Source organism: Eschrichtius robustus, chromosome 16 (genome assembly GCF_028021215.1).
Source record: "Eschrichtius robustus isolate mEscRob2 chromosome 16, mEscRob2.pri, whole genome shotgun sequence".
Lineage (NCBI taxonomy): Eukaryota > Metazoa > Chordata > Mammalia > Artiodactyla > Eschrichtiidae > Eschrichtius > Eschrichtius robustus.
In genome coordinates, this window is record NC_090839.1 from 67286507 (window position 1) to 67302565 (window position 16059).

The window sequence follows — 16059 nt, forward strand, 5'->3', positions numbered from 1 at the left end:
TCCACCCCACAAAACAATCAAACTTTATAGGAATTATAGTTTTTTCTGGTTTTGGTGTTCTTTTAAATTTTTTTTTTTAAACATGAATGAATTTTCCTGTAAATCCACATAATTCCAGCCTGAAGGAAATTTAATTAATGTGCCATGGTAAAGAACAGAGCAGGGAATTCCCTGGCAGTCCAGTGGTTAGGACTCAGCGCTTTCACTGCCGGGGCCTGGGTTCAATCCCTGTTTGGGGAACTAAGATCCCGCAAGCCATGTGGTACAGCCAAAAAAAGAACAGAGCATATGGCTATAAAGACCTGATTATTTTTTTAGAAGAATTTATAGGGTACTAAAAAACCCTTTCATTTCTCAAAAATTTAGGGGCCTTTAAAATCTTCCTAAAAACAACACATTTTCTTTCAAGTCAAATCTGGTAAGCTAGATGACAGAGTTAGCTTTTATTCACAAATGCAGTAAAACACAAGGGGCTAAAGGTTTTGCAGAAACTCACATTTCCACAAAGTACAAACACTAGTGATGAATTCTGGTAACATTAGGAGAATAAATAAGTTATTTAATACATACAAGTTTAGAAAAAACGCTCCAAATGGAAATGTCATCTCTTCATTGCGGGAGAAGCGTGCAGGTTTTCAGTGTTGGCGCGCCTCCCCTGCTCCTTCTGTAGGTGGTCCTCTGCAATGAACAGAAGCAAAGGTCAGTACTCATCCCAAGTAAAAATGGGCAGCAGGCAAACTTATCTACATATATTATAGGATATTATATATTTAATATTGTGTGAGTTCCTTAGATGGCTTAGGACAATTAAAAAAAAGGTTTTTTTTAAACACTATTGAAGAAATCAGAAATGTTTAGTACTAGGGACTCACTCTAATTATTCACAAGTGTTTCCTATTTTTTTTTTTTAAGTGAATAGAGTACACCCTGGAGTAAACCCATGGGTAAGTACTTACAAACTTACACTGTATGTAAGGAATGGAATTCACAAGAAAGGACTGTGTATTCAATTAGTATTTTGAGGGATGCCAAAGCTCAACTAAAAAGAAAAAAAACAAAAACAAAAAACCTTTCTTCAAATAGAAATCCTCCCAGCAGCACCCTCTTGCGGCAAGAAGAAAACTAGCATGGTTTACAACTTCCTACCAAAATCCGAAAATCCTCCGAGAAACTGTAGAAAATGTTCTTCAGCCAAAAACAAAACAAGAAAGTTCCATGCAGGTTCAGAGAAGCCCAGAGCCCCTGTGACCACACACTGTGCTCCAGAATAGTAAAGAAAGGGCCCTAGTTATGTCTGATCCATTTCTTTTGTCCTGGGGGAGAGGGTAGTGGGCAGAAGTATTCTCTATTAAAAGAACCTAAAGAGACTTAACATCCAAATGCGACAAAAATGCAACGCACAGGGACTTCCCTGGTGGTCCAGTGGTTAAGAATCCACCTTCCAATGCAGGGGACATGGGTTCGATCCCTGGTCGGGGAACTAAGATCCCAACCAGGGAACTAAGATCCCACATGCCACAGGGCAACTAAGCCTGCGTGCCACAACTAGAGAGCCCACGCACCACAGTGAAGACCCAGCGCAGCCAAAAAAAAAAAAAAAAAATACGATGCACAAACTAAATTCCTAAGAAAACATGAACCTCCCCAACCCTAACCCCCAATTCCCCAAACACTCTCTACAAGTAAAAAAACAAAACCTTTTTAATGACCATTTTGATAACAGGAGACAAAAAAATACAAATTTAGACAAGTTGTTAGAAATATGCAATTGTAGCACCAAAAATGCACACTAGATTTGCTAATTCTGAGGACAAGGTGATGTACACACAGTCTTGCTAGTCCAGAGCAGTCCTCATCCTCAGAGGCAGTGCAGAGTGCTAACACTACCACAGGTCTGGAAAATTCATCCCCCTCAGTGTTAGGCAACTTTGCTGGAAGAACAAGATCAACAACATCCTTAGGGCAAAACCATTTTAGGTTTTCTAGAAAAGTGTTATAAAAGAGTGAAGTATGTCACTCATGTACTTCATAGATGTGCAATAATGTTGAGCTGATAATGATTTTCTCTATTATAAAATATCTGGGCTTTTATTTACAGCAAAAACTACCTTGCTTTCAATATTACAAGCACTAACATCAGCAGCATTAATGAACTGGCTACCATTTCAAAGGTGAGAGTGCCTGTTATATAAACCCTCTTCATTTCTTTTTGTACTTTGAAAGCTTTAATAAAGGAAGTGCTTTCATGATGGCAGGCTTTGGACTTATCTTCAAATAAGAGAATTTAATTCTAGTGTTTTATATTTCAGCTGGATGACTTTGTGTAGATAGAAGGTATATAATCTGAAGAATAATTATTTTAATACCTTTATAATTTCTCAATGTTGTCAAATAAAACTTATGTATCTTTCACACAATAAGCTGGAGTTGAGAAAGTAAATGGAATGCCTAAATGTATTACTGAAACATAATGCAATTTGGGGCTAACAATTCTTCACAATTCATTGCACAACGAGGTCCCTGTTGTGCCAGTAACATTTTTGATGATCAAGAAAAATAATTTGCAATATCACTGTTCTCCTATTAGTGCACTCATTCTCCTTTCTGAGTCTTCCACAGAATAGGTACCCAAAGCTTTGTTGACCTGAACTCGAATCTTTGATGTCTCTGGCACTTTATACAGACAGGAGCCAAGGTAATCCAAGGACTCTTGCATCCTCTCTAGCACACCCTGCCCCCACCCACCCAACTGGAACTAAAAATACCAATGTCATGGGTTTGCTGTGTTAACACGTGTTAATGTGTACAATATCCACTGGTGACAATTAAAGAGAAACTGGCATTATCATATATTCTTGGCAAGTATGTAAAGTGGTAAAGCCTTTTTGGAGGGGAATTAATATCTACTACATTTTTTATTTATTTTTTTTATAGATTTCCATCTAATGCTTTTTTTTTCCTATTTATTTATTTATTTATTTATTTATTTATTTATTTACTTATTTTTGGCTGTGCTGGGTCTTCGTTTCTGTGCCAGGGCTTTCTCTAGTTGCACCGAGCGGGGGCCACTCTTCATCGTGGTGCGCGGGCCTCTCACCGTCGCGGCCTCTCGTTGTGGAGCACAGGCTCCAGACGCGCAGGCTCAGTAGTTGTGGCTCACTGGCCTAGTTGCTCCGTGGCATGTGGGATCTTCCCAGACCAGGGCTCGAACCCATGTCCCCTGCATTGGCAGGCAGATTCTCAACCAGTGCGCCACCAGGGAAGCCCTACATTTTTTAATATGCATATGTTTTGAACCAGCAATTCTACTTCTAGGCATCCACATAAGAAAAATACTAATGCTACCCTGCAATACTGTAAAAGCAAAAAATTTAAAACATACAAAAGTAGGACTTCCCTGGTGGTGCTGTGGTTAACAATCCACCTGCCAACGCAAGGGACACGGGTTCAATCCCTGGTCCGGGAAGATCCCACATGCCGTGGAGCAACTAAGCCTGTGCGCCACAACTACTGAGCCTGCGCTCTAGAGCCTGTGAGCCACAACCACTGAAGCCCGAGCGCTCTAGGGCCCGCGTGCCGCAACTACTGAAGCCCAGACGCCTACAGCCCGTGCTCTACAACAAGAGAAAACACCACAGTGAGAGGTCCACACACCGCAACTAAGAGTAGCCCCCGCTCACCACAACTAGAGAAAGCCCACGAGCATCAACGAAGACCCAACGCAGCCAAAAACAAAAAACAAACAAAAACAAAAGTAGATCAGTAAATAGTACTATTGATTAGCAATAGTACTATGGAATACTACAGAAAGGTAGCAGAAGCAGATCTACATAAATTGATAAAACAAGTGAAAAAAGCAAACTGTAGGATAATATGTACAGGAACAGTGTATATAAATTTAAATACGTAGAAATGACTCCTGAAGGACACCCACCAAGCTGCTAACAGCACTACCTTCTGTGGAGGGGAGGGAAATCAAGGCATTAGGGAGAGGCAAGGAGGGAGGAGGTTAGAGGGAATTTCACATTATACTACTGATGTTTAGAGATCTACTCTTGTACCGTGTGTTTTGTTTTGTTTTTTAAGTTCTTGCCAAATAGTAGGCAATAATGACAGTTCCTTACCAATACTTGAAAAAGGAACTAAGAAAACTTCTCCATATTCTTTAACTGGAAAGTGTACAGGAATGGCAATCAAGGGTGCTGACTCTGCTAAAAATGATCAGCTACAGGCTTTAGATGAGTCAATGAACCTCTTAGTCTTGGTTTTCTCAACTGTAAAATAAGTAGATGGGAATGATTTCTTTTCCAATGTTCCATGGACTTAGAATTCTAAGATATATAGAAGGATAACTCCTAGTAAAGTCAGAACTACCTCCAAGAGATCACCCTGATTCACACATATTTTGCTTTCAGATCTTAAGAGACAGAGTAAGTATTTAACATGATCAATATATTTTTTTAAATATTCACAATTATCTCAAAAGGCCATTAAATACTTTCTTTTTCAAAAAATTTATTTATTTTTTATTTATTTATTTTTGGCTGTGTTGGGTCCTCGTTGCTGTTCGCGGGCTTTCTCTAGTTGCGGCGAGTGGGGGCTACTCTTCATTGAGGTGCACAGGCTTCTCATGTGGTGGCTGCTCTCGTTGCAGAGCACGGGCTCTAGGCACGCAGGCTTCAGCAGTTGTGACACGTGGGCTCAGTATTTGTGGCTCGCGAGCTCTAGAGTGCAGGCTCAGTAGTTGTGGTGCACGGGCTTAGTTGCTCTGCGGCATGTGGGATCTTCCCGGACCAGGGCTCGAACTTGTGTTCCCTGCAGTGGCAGGTGGATTCTCAACCACTGCGCCACCAGGGAAGCCCAACATGATCAATATTGCTCATGGCAGTTCAGGAAAACTGCAAAAGACAATTTGCACTTTAGATGTTTCTTAAAAGTTTATTTCAACAGTCAAGATTTATATTTGTTCTGGGAATTCCCTGGCAGTCCAGTGGTTAGGACTCCATGCTTTCACTGCCAAGGGTGCAGGTTCAAGAAAAAAGATTTATATTTGTTCTGATAATCAGCTGCCTGAGCCCCACCTATGACTATCCTTAAAAAGAGAGATCAACTCTCAACCATAGTTGGAAACACTGAGCTATAAACCATTCAACTTAGATTATCAAATTGAGGTCCTATTGCTGATATAATCAAAACAACTGAAACCTCATTGGAAGAGTGAGCATTCTTAAAAGAAATATGAGCTATTCTCCTAAGAATTTATTTATAGATAACTACAACGCTACCACAAAGAGTATTCCCCCCACCCCCTCAAAAAAAATCCTGGAAATGCAAAGGACAACACATAAACCTCTGACTGCTCTATCTATATTCAGCAATCTTGCCTTTTTTCAGTCTTAGAGGGAAAAAAATTGATAATGTGATAAAAAGCTCTTTCTTTAGTATGCTAAGGATCTAATAAGCTACTCCAAAGAGTACAAATCTATGTAAAAATCAAGTTTTTCAACACTTCTTTATAGAAATTATATCTAAGAATTTTGTCTAGTCATCTCCCCACCCCTCGCAAGATTCTCCTTCTGAAAAGCATTGTTTTTCTGAGTATAAATAACACAGGCTAACTATACTGGATATAAATGGAATTAAACTTTGACTCAAAATCTTAGGAAAAACTGTTCCAAAGATAAAAACAGATAGGAAGAAAATATACTTGCTGATAGCTAAATGATAAGTCTCAGAAAACTCATACCCATTTGCTTTCTTCCATTAGGTTGTCTGCCAAGATTTGGGCTTGGAGGCTGAAGTGAAGACCCTTTCAGAAATGTATTTTGGATGTCATCCTTAGTTCCATGCAAGAAATGAGCTAAAATTCCATACAAAAGAGGTCTATAGCAGGAAGAAAATCAAAATCAATTCAATTTGAATAAATAGGAAAAGCTTAAAAATATCTACTCTTTAAAAGGTAGCCTCTGACACGAAAACAGCCAAATAATTCACCAGACTCAAAAGAAAAAAGATGCATGGTTATCATCCAAATTGCAAACTGTTCATGCTTTTTCAAATTTAAGTGTACCATTTAACTCTAAAGACAATTTTAAAATCCAGAGAAAACACGTTAACAAGTTAAACCTCACCTAAGCTGAAATACAATTTCAATCAATGCACAGGAATCAGCTTTTTTTTTTTTAAACTCCGAAGTCCAGTATAAGATTTCCCACTACCTAACATGGTCGGATACAAAACAACTATTCAATATATACTTACTGGATTAATAAATCCTTGCCTGGGTTCAAATCCTGGTCCTGCCACTTGACCTCAGCAAGATTCTTAACGTCCCCAGCCTCATAAATGTTTCTTCCTCTATAAATGAGGATAAGCATAGTCTCTACCTCATAGGGCAGTTATGGACGAAATGAGTTAATAAATGTCAAGTGCTTAGAACCATGCCTGGCACATATTAAATGGTATATGAATGCAAGCTATACAGGAGTCGGGTAAGAACTAATATTTTAAAAGCTACTTTACAGTTTACAAAACACTCTTCTCTCCCTTCATTTTATCCCCACCTTGTGATGTCATAATCATCACCTCCAATTTAGAAATGAGAAAACCACAGCTCACTGAGGATTTGCTAGAGATTGCTTAGATAGTCAACAAACTTTACACTTGAACCCCAAGTCCCATATTCTTTTCCTTACAGCATGCTGCCTGGAGATTTACATTAGTGCCCTTGCACCAATGGAGGCTGCTCTGATGACAATAAAGAGTGGTTTTCCCTTGTTTCCAATATCACAGTTGAAAATATCAATTTAATGGATTGCCTTTTTGAGATAATCTATCTACTTATTAGCAGGTGTGATGGTTCAAAGTATGACATCCTTTCCCTTCAAAAGGTGGAGTCTAACTGCTCTCCTCTTGAGTGTGAGCTGAACTCACTTCTCAGGAACTGAGTAAGGCACTAAGTGACAGCACTTGCAACTTCAGAGTCTAGGTCATAAACGGCATTGTGGCCTCCTCCTTGCCTTCTCTCTTGGTCACTCTCTCTGGGGTAAGTCAGTTGCCACGTCATGAGGACACTCAAGCTGTCCCATGGAAAGGTACATGTAGTGAAGAACTGAGGCCTCCGACAAGCAGCCATGTGAATGTGTCACATGGAAACAGATCCTCCAGCTCCAGCCAAGCCTTCAGATGACTGCATCCCCGGCCACCATCTTAACTGCAATCTCATGAGTGAGACTAGCCACAGAAGCCACGCCCAGATTCCTCTCCACTGATAATAAATGTCTGTTGTTTTAAACCACCAACTTCTGGGGTAATCTGTTATACGGCAATAAATAACCAACTACACACAAAAGCAATTTTTCCATACCACAAAGAAACCAAGAGAGTGAGTTTCTCTATTTAGTAAGATGCCTCAGCTCTTATAAAAGCTTCATACAGGAATATAAAATAGGTCTCTTTGTCTACTTTAAACCATTGTTTCCCAAAGTGTTAACTGGTCAAAGAAGATTTTTAAATTAAAAAAATTCTGTTTTCCAAATTTACAATAAAATTTACCTAAGATTTAAAATTTTTAAGACATATTAGAAAATATAAAACTACCACATTTAACCTGCAGCTTCATGAATATTAAGGTTTCTTTTTTCAAAAATCCTACTTAAAAAAGAGATAATTGTTTTTAAAGTACAGCTTCACAATGCCTTATTTGCAATTTTGAAAAACAAACACTCTGAAAACTAATTTTCTTCATAAATTTGGCACAAACTCATTTGGTGGCATGGCTTGACCTAACATAAGGTTATTATACACTTTATCCTACTTTTCGTGAAAATTCTTAAGTTTCACTGAAAAATATTAATGTGACTATTAGTGCTACCTCAGACTTCCACTGGACCCTACACCATATATGGACCACATTACTTTTTAAAATCTGAAAACTTTTCAATGGAAATGTTTTAAAGCAATAAGTGTCTTTCAGAAAGCAAACTATTGGCAGCGTGACACGAGTTAGAAAAGAAAGTGCCTGGAGAGAAACGGGACAGACGCCTCCTGAACTGCACGGCGCAGGGCGTGAGGACAGACAGGCGCTACTGCACAGGCCAAATTGATAAGACTCGCAAAATGACTTGTGAAGTGAGAAGGAGCCAGAAGTGCAAGTGAGCTCTCAGGTGAAGACCTGAATGGCTGTTATGAGGAAGCTACGAGGGGGGCTTGAAGAGATGAAAATAATGGACTTGATATTTGGACACATGGAGTTTGAGATGCCAGCAGAAATGTAGGTCCATAATTCACGAGCTCTGTAAGATTTAAAGCAGAGTCACCAGCGTGGAGACATCATTAAAGACTCAAGACTACATAGAAAAGTGGGCAGGGGGACAAGAGGAAAAGAAAGTTAAGGACAAGACTTGGGGGAGAGTGCCCAAAATTTAAAGGAACCCTAAAGGAGCCAATGAAGAAACTGTGATGACCATTAGGGAGACAGAAAAACCAAGACAGTAAAGGGTCATAAAAGACAAATGACAAGAAGAAGTGTTTTAAGGAAGAGTTGTCAATATTACAAAACACTGCAGAAACTCAAGTAAAGCTGAGCTTCTCAAATTGGAAATAGATATATACCCACTCTTAGTGCTAGGGGCCTGGTACAAAGTACAGGTGGCATATGATCCCAGAACACTAATTTTACACAAAGATTTGAGGGAGAGTTCAATTTAATTGGCATGTCATTTAAAACATTTTAATGGTAAAGAAATTATATCATGAAGTAGAATGAAAAAATTCAATAAACTTTTAGAAAGAGAAAACATAAGACTTCAAAGAAATTTCTTACTAGGAGAAAGTTGCTTTGATCTATGTTCCCAGGCCTCTGAGGTACAATTTTTTCTGCCATTCAGGGATCCTCTAGAAAAAGTTTAAGAAACACTAAAGTAGGAAAAAAACTAAGAAACTACTAGAAAGTGGTCACTGTTTTTCAAGAGCATAGTTTCAGTATAAACGGTGAGGGGAGAATTTTAATTGCAGAGAAGGCAAAAGAGGGGGTAATAACAAAATGAAAGCAGGGGGTTGATCTTCACTAAGTTCAGTGATAAAAGGAGTTAAGAGGTTTTTTTGGAGAGGGGAGATTTGAGTACATTCCCAAGTTGAAGTGAAGGAAGCAGTGAGGAGGAAGAGTTAAATGTGAGGAAGAAAACAATTGACAGAGCAAAGCCTCAGGTAAAAAACAAAAGGATGGATCAAGAAGCCAAGAGACATGACCCTTAGGATGAAGCAAGGGTGCTCAGTCCTCTGAAACCACATGCGTTTAGCACCTACTCACAGCTGCACACCGTGGACGTGTGCTAGACACACACTGGGCCCAAATAAATACCTACTGAATTAAAATGAAATAAAACCACTGCTATGCAATCATGACTCTAATACAACAATATCTGAAAACTTATTTTTTTAAAAACTTCTTACATTGTATTATCCTTTGATTCTTCAAATGCATTTAGTTCACGGATGAGAAACTGCCTGTCCAATGGCACTATGGGTTGACCAGATTCTGGGGGGAAAATCATAAAACACTGATCTTTATTAATGTAAAAAGTAAATGGGATTTTGATAAAAACCACACTTACGAGGTATACACATTTTTCAGATTTTAGAAGAATGATGATGGCACATGCCAAGGCACATGCAACTGTACGTGATTTTATGACTTTCAGAATAGCTACTTTGTTAAATGCATATTTTAATACAGTTTAACATAAACTTATTTTTTAAATCTCCCAATTTTGAGTTGGGAAAATATTGTTTCTATATACTAGACTTCAGGAGTCCTATTTTCTAAGAAGCTTGTAAACTAAATACATGCCAGCGCTGATATCCATTTGGCGGCAATAAATCTAAAAGTACAATGAACACTAATATGAAGTGCTGGCAAGGATACAGGGCAACTGGAACCCTCATACTCTGCTGGTAGGAGAACAAAATGTTGCATCCACTTATAAAGGTAAGCATACACTTACCACACACAACCCAGCAATACCACTCTTAGCTCTTTACCCAAGACATGAAAACAACATTCGGCCAAACCTTGTAAATGAATGTTTATAGCAGCTTGACTCATAACTGCCAAAAACTAGAAACAACCCCAATGTCTATCAACTGATAATAGATAAATCAACACAACCATACAATGGAATGCTATTCGGAGGGGAAAAACAACAGCATGGTCTCAAATGTGTTATGCTGTGTGAAAGGAAGCAGATTCAAAATGCTACATCCTGCATGGTTTCACTTATATGATGTTCTAGAAAAGGCAAATGATAGGTACAGAAAACAACAGATCAGAGGTTGCTAGGGGTTTGAGGGTAGGAGAAGAGGTTGTCTACAAAGGGACACAGGGAATTTTTTGAGGTGATGGAAACGTTCTATATCGTGATTGTGATTGTGGTGGTAGTTACACAACTGTATGAATTTGGTAAAATCCATAGAACTATATACTAAAAACGGTAAAGAATCTTATATGTTAATTTTACCTCATTTTTTTTAAAAAAAGCCAAGACACTGTAGAAACTTGACTATTGTCATTATATTCCATTCTAGGTAAGCACAAGTCCAAGACATCTAATTGGTGATATTTTCATATTCTTCTTTTCTGATTATTAATGTATTATATAGCCATCTATAACAAACTGAAGAAACTGAAGATACTGATATTGAAGATCCTTAAACCAATAAAAATCATCAGTCTTTATTCAGGTAAGGTATTAACATTCAGTTAACATTAAATAAAAGATCTAGAATATTAACAAAAGATCTATTGAATGGAAAGTTCCAGCACCACAAATAAGGAATCCATTCTCTCTTCCAAAATCCGCTTCATGATCTCTTTTCTTTGAGGAGGCATATCTCCAAGGCACCAAACAGTCTTAAAGCACATATTACACCCTGAACAAGGGAATCAAGTTATGTACGTGCAAGGTGTTTTGATCATCCTCCCAACCTCATCTCCCCCAGCCCAGAGGCAATGCTGATCCTGACTACTGTGCATATTCTTCCAGTTCTTTTGCTTTCTTTCTTAAGAAATAAAATTTAACAGATAAAGTAAGTTTCTTTTTAACTGTTGACTCCCTCCCCCCAGTACTATTTCTCTCCCTCCCATCACTAGAATGAGTTTGGAGTTTACCTTCCTAATCCTTTTCTTTTTTTTTATTGAAGTATAGTTGATCTCGTCTTTCTTTTTTTATTTAAGTATAGTTGGTTCACAATATTATATTATATTAGTTTCAGGTGTACAACACAGTGATTTGAAATTTCTAAGAGATTATCTAATCCTTTTTAGATATCATGCTTTCACATCCATTTGTATACAGTGCCTGATCAATACATGGTAGCAATATTTTGAGGCTTTATCTCCAATGTTTTACATTTTTTAATAAAGAATATATATAAAATCTGTGTGTGTGTATTTGTGTGTGTGTGTGTGTGTGTGTGTGTGTGTGTATTTTTAAAGCATATACATAGAAAAAAGACTGACAGCACATAGGGTAAAATGTAAAGAACTGTTTACTCTCAATACCAGTAAACAAGTATTTATTGTCAGTGCCAGGAATTATGATTTTTCGAAGTATGCACGTAGTTTAAGTGTTTATTGAGTTATTTTCCCCTACAATACAATAAACCTCACGAGAACTTGTTCAAGCTATGGAAAGAGCCCGTGGGAGTTTTATGTCCCAGTCATGTCCCAGATGATACTTGTTTGGTAATGGAATTAGATTTCTAGGCTAAACACTTTCTGAGAATTGGGAGAAGGGAAGAGGCAGATTTCATATCAGGTAACTAACAATAAATAACCTCTTACCTGCTATGAGGACAGATGCTGTATACTTATATTTGTTGAATTCCAAATACTCCCGAATTAATTCATTAATTAGAAGGTTTTCATGAGACAATGATGGTCGAGGTTCACTTTCATCATCAAGAGCATTGAAAACTTCAGCTCGAATCCTTGCTTTTAAATGCCCTAATACTCCTCTTTTTTCCAAGGTGTCCTTTAAAACTGTTAAATATAAAATATTAATGCTTCAGTTACAGAAGAAATTTTGTCGTTCTTAGCTACACTTTGAAGAAAAATGCTTAAAAGGTAAATGGCATAACACGCACTTTCAACCTATACTCTATGACAAACTGAACAAGCATCACATTAGCTACCACAAGCCACATTTGTAATAAAAAATAAAGTTCCTAAGTTGCGATGATTTATTTTAATATATTTAAGCAAATGCAAGTTTATCCTTCCAGCATCGTCACTGTCAGAGGTTACAGCCTGATACACATTCTTTAGTGAAGAAGAAAATGGGGAGAGAAATATACTTAGCTTACTGGGACCTGAACTTATCTCCCAGTGTCTCATATCTTTTCAAGAATGGTTGTCACTGCAGACAGGTTCTGTATGTCACTAAAACCCTCTGGTCCAGAAAGTAGATGATTAAAGATAACAAGTACACTCCAAAAAGGAAGGACTATGTCATGTCCTTTGTATAAAAACTGATACCCAGAACCCTTGGGAAATGGCCCATTCTGAACAAAAAGGTGGGCTTTTGTTCAGGGGGTTTGTTTGTTTGTTAAAGACAATTATGAGTTAATTCCTTAAAACAGTAAGATTTTGAAATTGTAAGCCTACTTAGAAATCTAACATGTAACTTTATCAATGCCATCTCAAGGAATCAGGGATGTATATGCTGAATGTAATCTAACTTCTTGATAAGCAAGGGTCATTATTACAAATATCAATAGTTATGATAATGAGATTTAGCTATAAATACTAATATGGATAGGGCTGAATTGGCATCATCCCTTGCAGTGGTCTGGAACCTTTTTTTCCTCACGTTGTCCTTAATAGCTAAATAACAACTCCAGAGAATTAACACATTTCACCCATAGTGCCTAGAACAGAGAGCTGCCTAGAGGCATTATAATACTGTGCTGTATACTACTGGTGTAATAAATATAGTTTAATACTGTATTATGCTATAAATAAGTACACCACAATAATGACAATTCAGAAAGGGAGCCCAGGGACTTCCCTGGTGGCGTAGTGGTTAAGAATCCGCCTGCCAACACACGGGACACGGGTTCGAGTCCTGGTCCGGGAAGATCCCACATGCCGCGGAGCAACTAAGCCCGTGCGCCACAACTACTGAGCCTGCAATCTAGAGCCCGCGAGCCACAAGTACTGAAGCCCACGCGCCTAGAGCCCGTGCTCCGCAACAAGAGAAGCCATCGCAATGAGAAGTCCGCGCACCGCAACGAAGAGTAGCCCCCGCTGACCGCAACTAGAGAAAGCCCGCGCACAGCAACGAAGACCCAACGCGGCCAAAAATAAAATAAAATAAAGGGAGCCCGGGGAGTGTATCCAAGTAGGCATGGAGATGAAATTTTTTTAAGCTTTGATAAACAACAAAAACCTGAGTCAGGTTTTTTTTTTTTTTTTTTTTTTCACTTTAAACATCTTTATTGAAGTATAATTGCCTTACAATAGTGTGTTAGCTTCTGCTTTATAACAAGGTGAATCAGTTATACATATACAATATGTTCCCATTTCTCTTCCCTCTTGCATCTCCCTCCCTCCTACCCTCCCCATCCCACCCCTCTAGGTGGTCACAAAGCACCGAGCTGATCTCCCTGTGCTATGCGGCTGCTTCCCACTAGTTATCTATTTTACATTTGGTAGTGTATATATGTCCATGACACTCTCTTACCCTGTCACATCTCACCCCACCCCCTCCCCATATCCTCAAGTCCATTCTCTAGTAGGTCTGTGTCTTTATTCCCGTCTTGCCACTAGGTTCTTCATGGCCTTTTTTTTCTTTTTTCTTTTTCCTTAGATTCCGTATATATGTGTTAGCATACTGTATTTGTTTTTCTCTTTCTGCTGAGTCAGGTTTTTGTCGATTAAAGAGATACAATCCAAACTAGACTTTAACCTTTCTTGGCCCTTATATTTAGATTCATCCCCTCAACCTTTTTTGCAGGTGTGTTAAGAGTAGTTCTCACCCAGTCAGACTGTGTAACAGGTCCATAAAAGGAAGGTACAGCTTTGTTATGCTGGGATCATAACCGAACCCTTGTTCTCCAATTCCATCTTTAGAAATTAGACGGAGAGATATTTTCCCCCCAATTACTCTGTATTTGCACACAGCACAGCCTCGAACTCAGCAAAGAAATGAGAATTAATGAAGCTGGAGTTAGGAAACCCAGCATGTCTCATCACTACCTCAGCGGTAGATCACTAACTCCTGCCTCACTTGTCTTCTCCAACATGAGTTCTATGTCTCAGAGGTAGAACCAAGTAAGGTGGAAAAATGTGAGGTGAAAGTGCTTTAAAAAGGTGAAAGCCCATCTAAGATAACTGATTGGCAAGCATTTTCAATGGGTTTCTCTTGAACACTAAGCACATTCAGAGCTGAGGAATGCAGGAAAAGCATAAAGGGCTCCCTACATCTGTGTAGGACATTGCTTGTCTAGAGAGTTCTAGGGTTCCATCATCCTGATCTGCCCTCTATTATCATGTTTATTAAAACACTGTACCATGACAATTTCTTTGGAAAGAGCTTCTTAACCTGGTTTATATTCCAAAGTATCTTTAAATCCTCAGAAGTTGCATGCAATATTACAGGTGATATGTGTTTCCTGGGGAGAGAGTTCACCAATTCATGTCAAGTCTGTCCTTGTGGATAGAGGTATGCCTTTTTAATGATTGTTCACCAGTCCTGGGCCACAAATATACATTTAAATCAATAATTCCTGAATCATATTCTCAAATCATACTCTCCCCACCAAATCTCTAAGAATCACTGATTTAGAGCCTAAATTCCCTGAAAAATGGAACTGGTTTTACTAGCCGGGCAGCAGTATCACTCAGTAACTAAGACCTGCAGGCCTGGTGCAGCACCTCTAGGTTCTCACTCTGCCTCTTTCTAGCTAAATTACTTTGGTCGATCTGTTTCACCTCTCAGCGCCTCAATTTCCTAATGTACGAAATGGGCATAAGGTTGATACACAGAATCAGGTAACACAGGGGCTGGGCTGTGCCTGACACATAAGGCTCGATGACTAATAACTATAATTACTATTACTTGTTTGGACATCTGCGTCACAACTAACGGTGTACAAATGTCCTCAGCTTAAGGACTCGAACCTTTGTGGAACTTTTCCTAAAAACACAGAAGAATGGCCAGGCCAGACACCTTTCTACCTCCACTTTTTCCCAATGGAAAATCGCGACCCACCTCGCAGGTGGTTGTAAGGATGCAATGACATAAGCAGAGCAAATGGTTTAGGATTGTGCTGAACACCAACAATGGTGGTTTAGATATTGTAATCATCAGCCCGGAGGGAAAGGCCCGGCCCACGGCCTCGCCCCCGTCGAGGTCCAGAAAGATGCGCCAGAGCCCCAAGGTGCAGAACTATAGACCTCTGAGGTACCTGGGGATCCTGGGACTCCTCCTCCAGCTCAAAGCCGGTTTAAACATTGCCCCTATGCAACTACATCCCCCCAGGGCCCCCGCGCGGCGGCCGCCACACCCTCTGGATGCTCCGCAGGCCCTGAAGTCACAGAACGACCCCCGAAAAGGCTGACTAGTGTTCCGCGCACCCTCCTTTCGTCCCATCCTTTTCACAGGCTGAAGGCCGACATAGTTCAGCCGGCAAGCTTCCCATTCGTACTCACCCGCCTTCAGCTCGGCAACAGTAGCCATTTTTCAACGGCCCCCAGGGGCGCGCCTAGGCTGCGCGCACGCGCAGCTCCGCCCCGCTCCGCGGCGTGGCCTGTAGCCAATAGGCTCGCCGCTCTCGCCGCGCCTAGTCCCGCCCCTCTTCGTTTACGCTCTCCGTGGTTGGATGGGTGGTGACGGTCCAGAGAGACCCTATCAATCAGCGAGTGCTCTAGGCGGGCCCTGCTGAGGGAGGAGGGAGGGTAAGCCCGGGCTGAGGCAGGTCGGAACCTTACCAGGAGTCCTGCTGGCACCCTAGGGCTTAACTTTAGCCTTCATGATTTGCCCACTGCTCATCTCTGCA

General features: G+C 39.7%; 1 protein-coding gene across 2 annotated transcripts; it reads right to left on the bottom strand.

The window, feature by feature from the left end:
• Nucleotides 1-592: 592 nt before the first annotated feature.
• Nucleotides 593-15798, bottom strand: CEP20 (centrosomal protein 20). Of its 2 annotated transcripts, none has more exons than XM_068565702.1 (5): nt 15713-15798; nt 11843-12040; nt 9454-9538; nt 5747-5883; nt 593-678 (listed from the first exon to the last, which is right to left on the bottom strand). In XM_068565702.1, the coding sequence occupies exons 1-5, from the start codon at nt 15738-15740 to the stop codon at nt 602-604; spliced, it is 525 nt and encodes a 174-aa protein (XP_068421803.1). In that variant the 5' UTR covers nt 15741-15798; the 3' UTR covers nt 593-601. The 2 variants fall into 2 exon arrangements, with proteins under 2 accessions (XP_068421803.1, XP_068421804.1); XM_068565703.1 differs by lacking the exon at nt 593-678 and adding an exon at nt 4496-4898.
• Between the last annotated feature and the right edge of the window lie 261 nt (nt 15799-16059).

Coding starts and splice junctions, on each gene's coding strand:
- CEP20 (XM_068565702.1), bottom strand. CDS start 15,740: ATGGCTACTGTTGCCGAGCTGAAGGCGG. Junction 12,041..15,712: donor TGTTGCCGAGCTGAAGGCGG/GTGAGTACGAAT, acceptor TATATTTAACAG/TTTTAAAGGACACCTTGGAA. Junction 5,884..9,453: donor GAATCAAAGGATAATACAAT/GTAAGAAGTTTT, acceptor TTCCTGCTATAG/ACCTCTTTTGTATGGAATTT.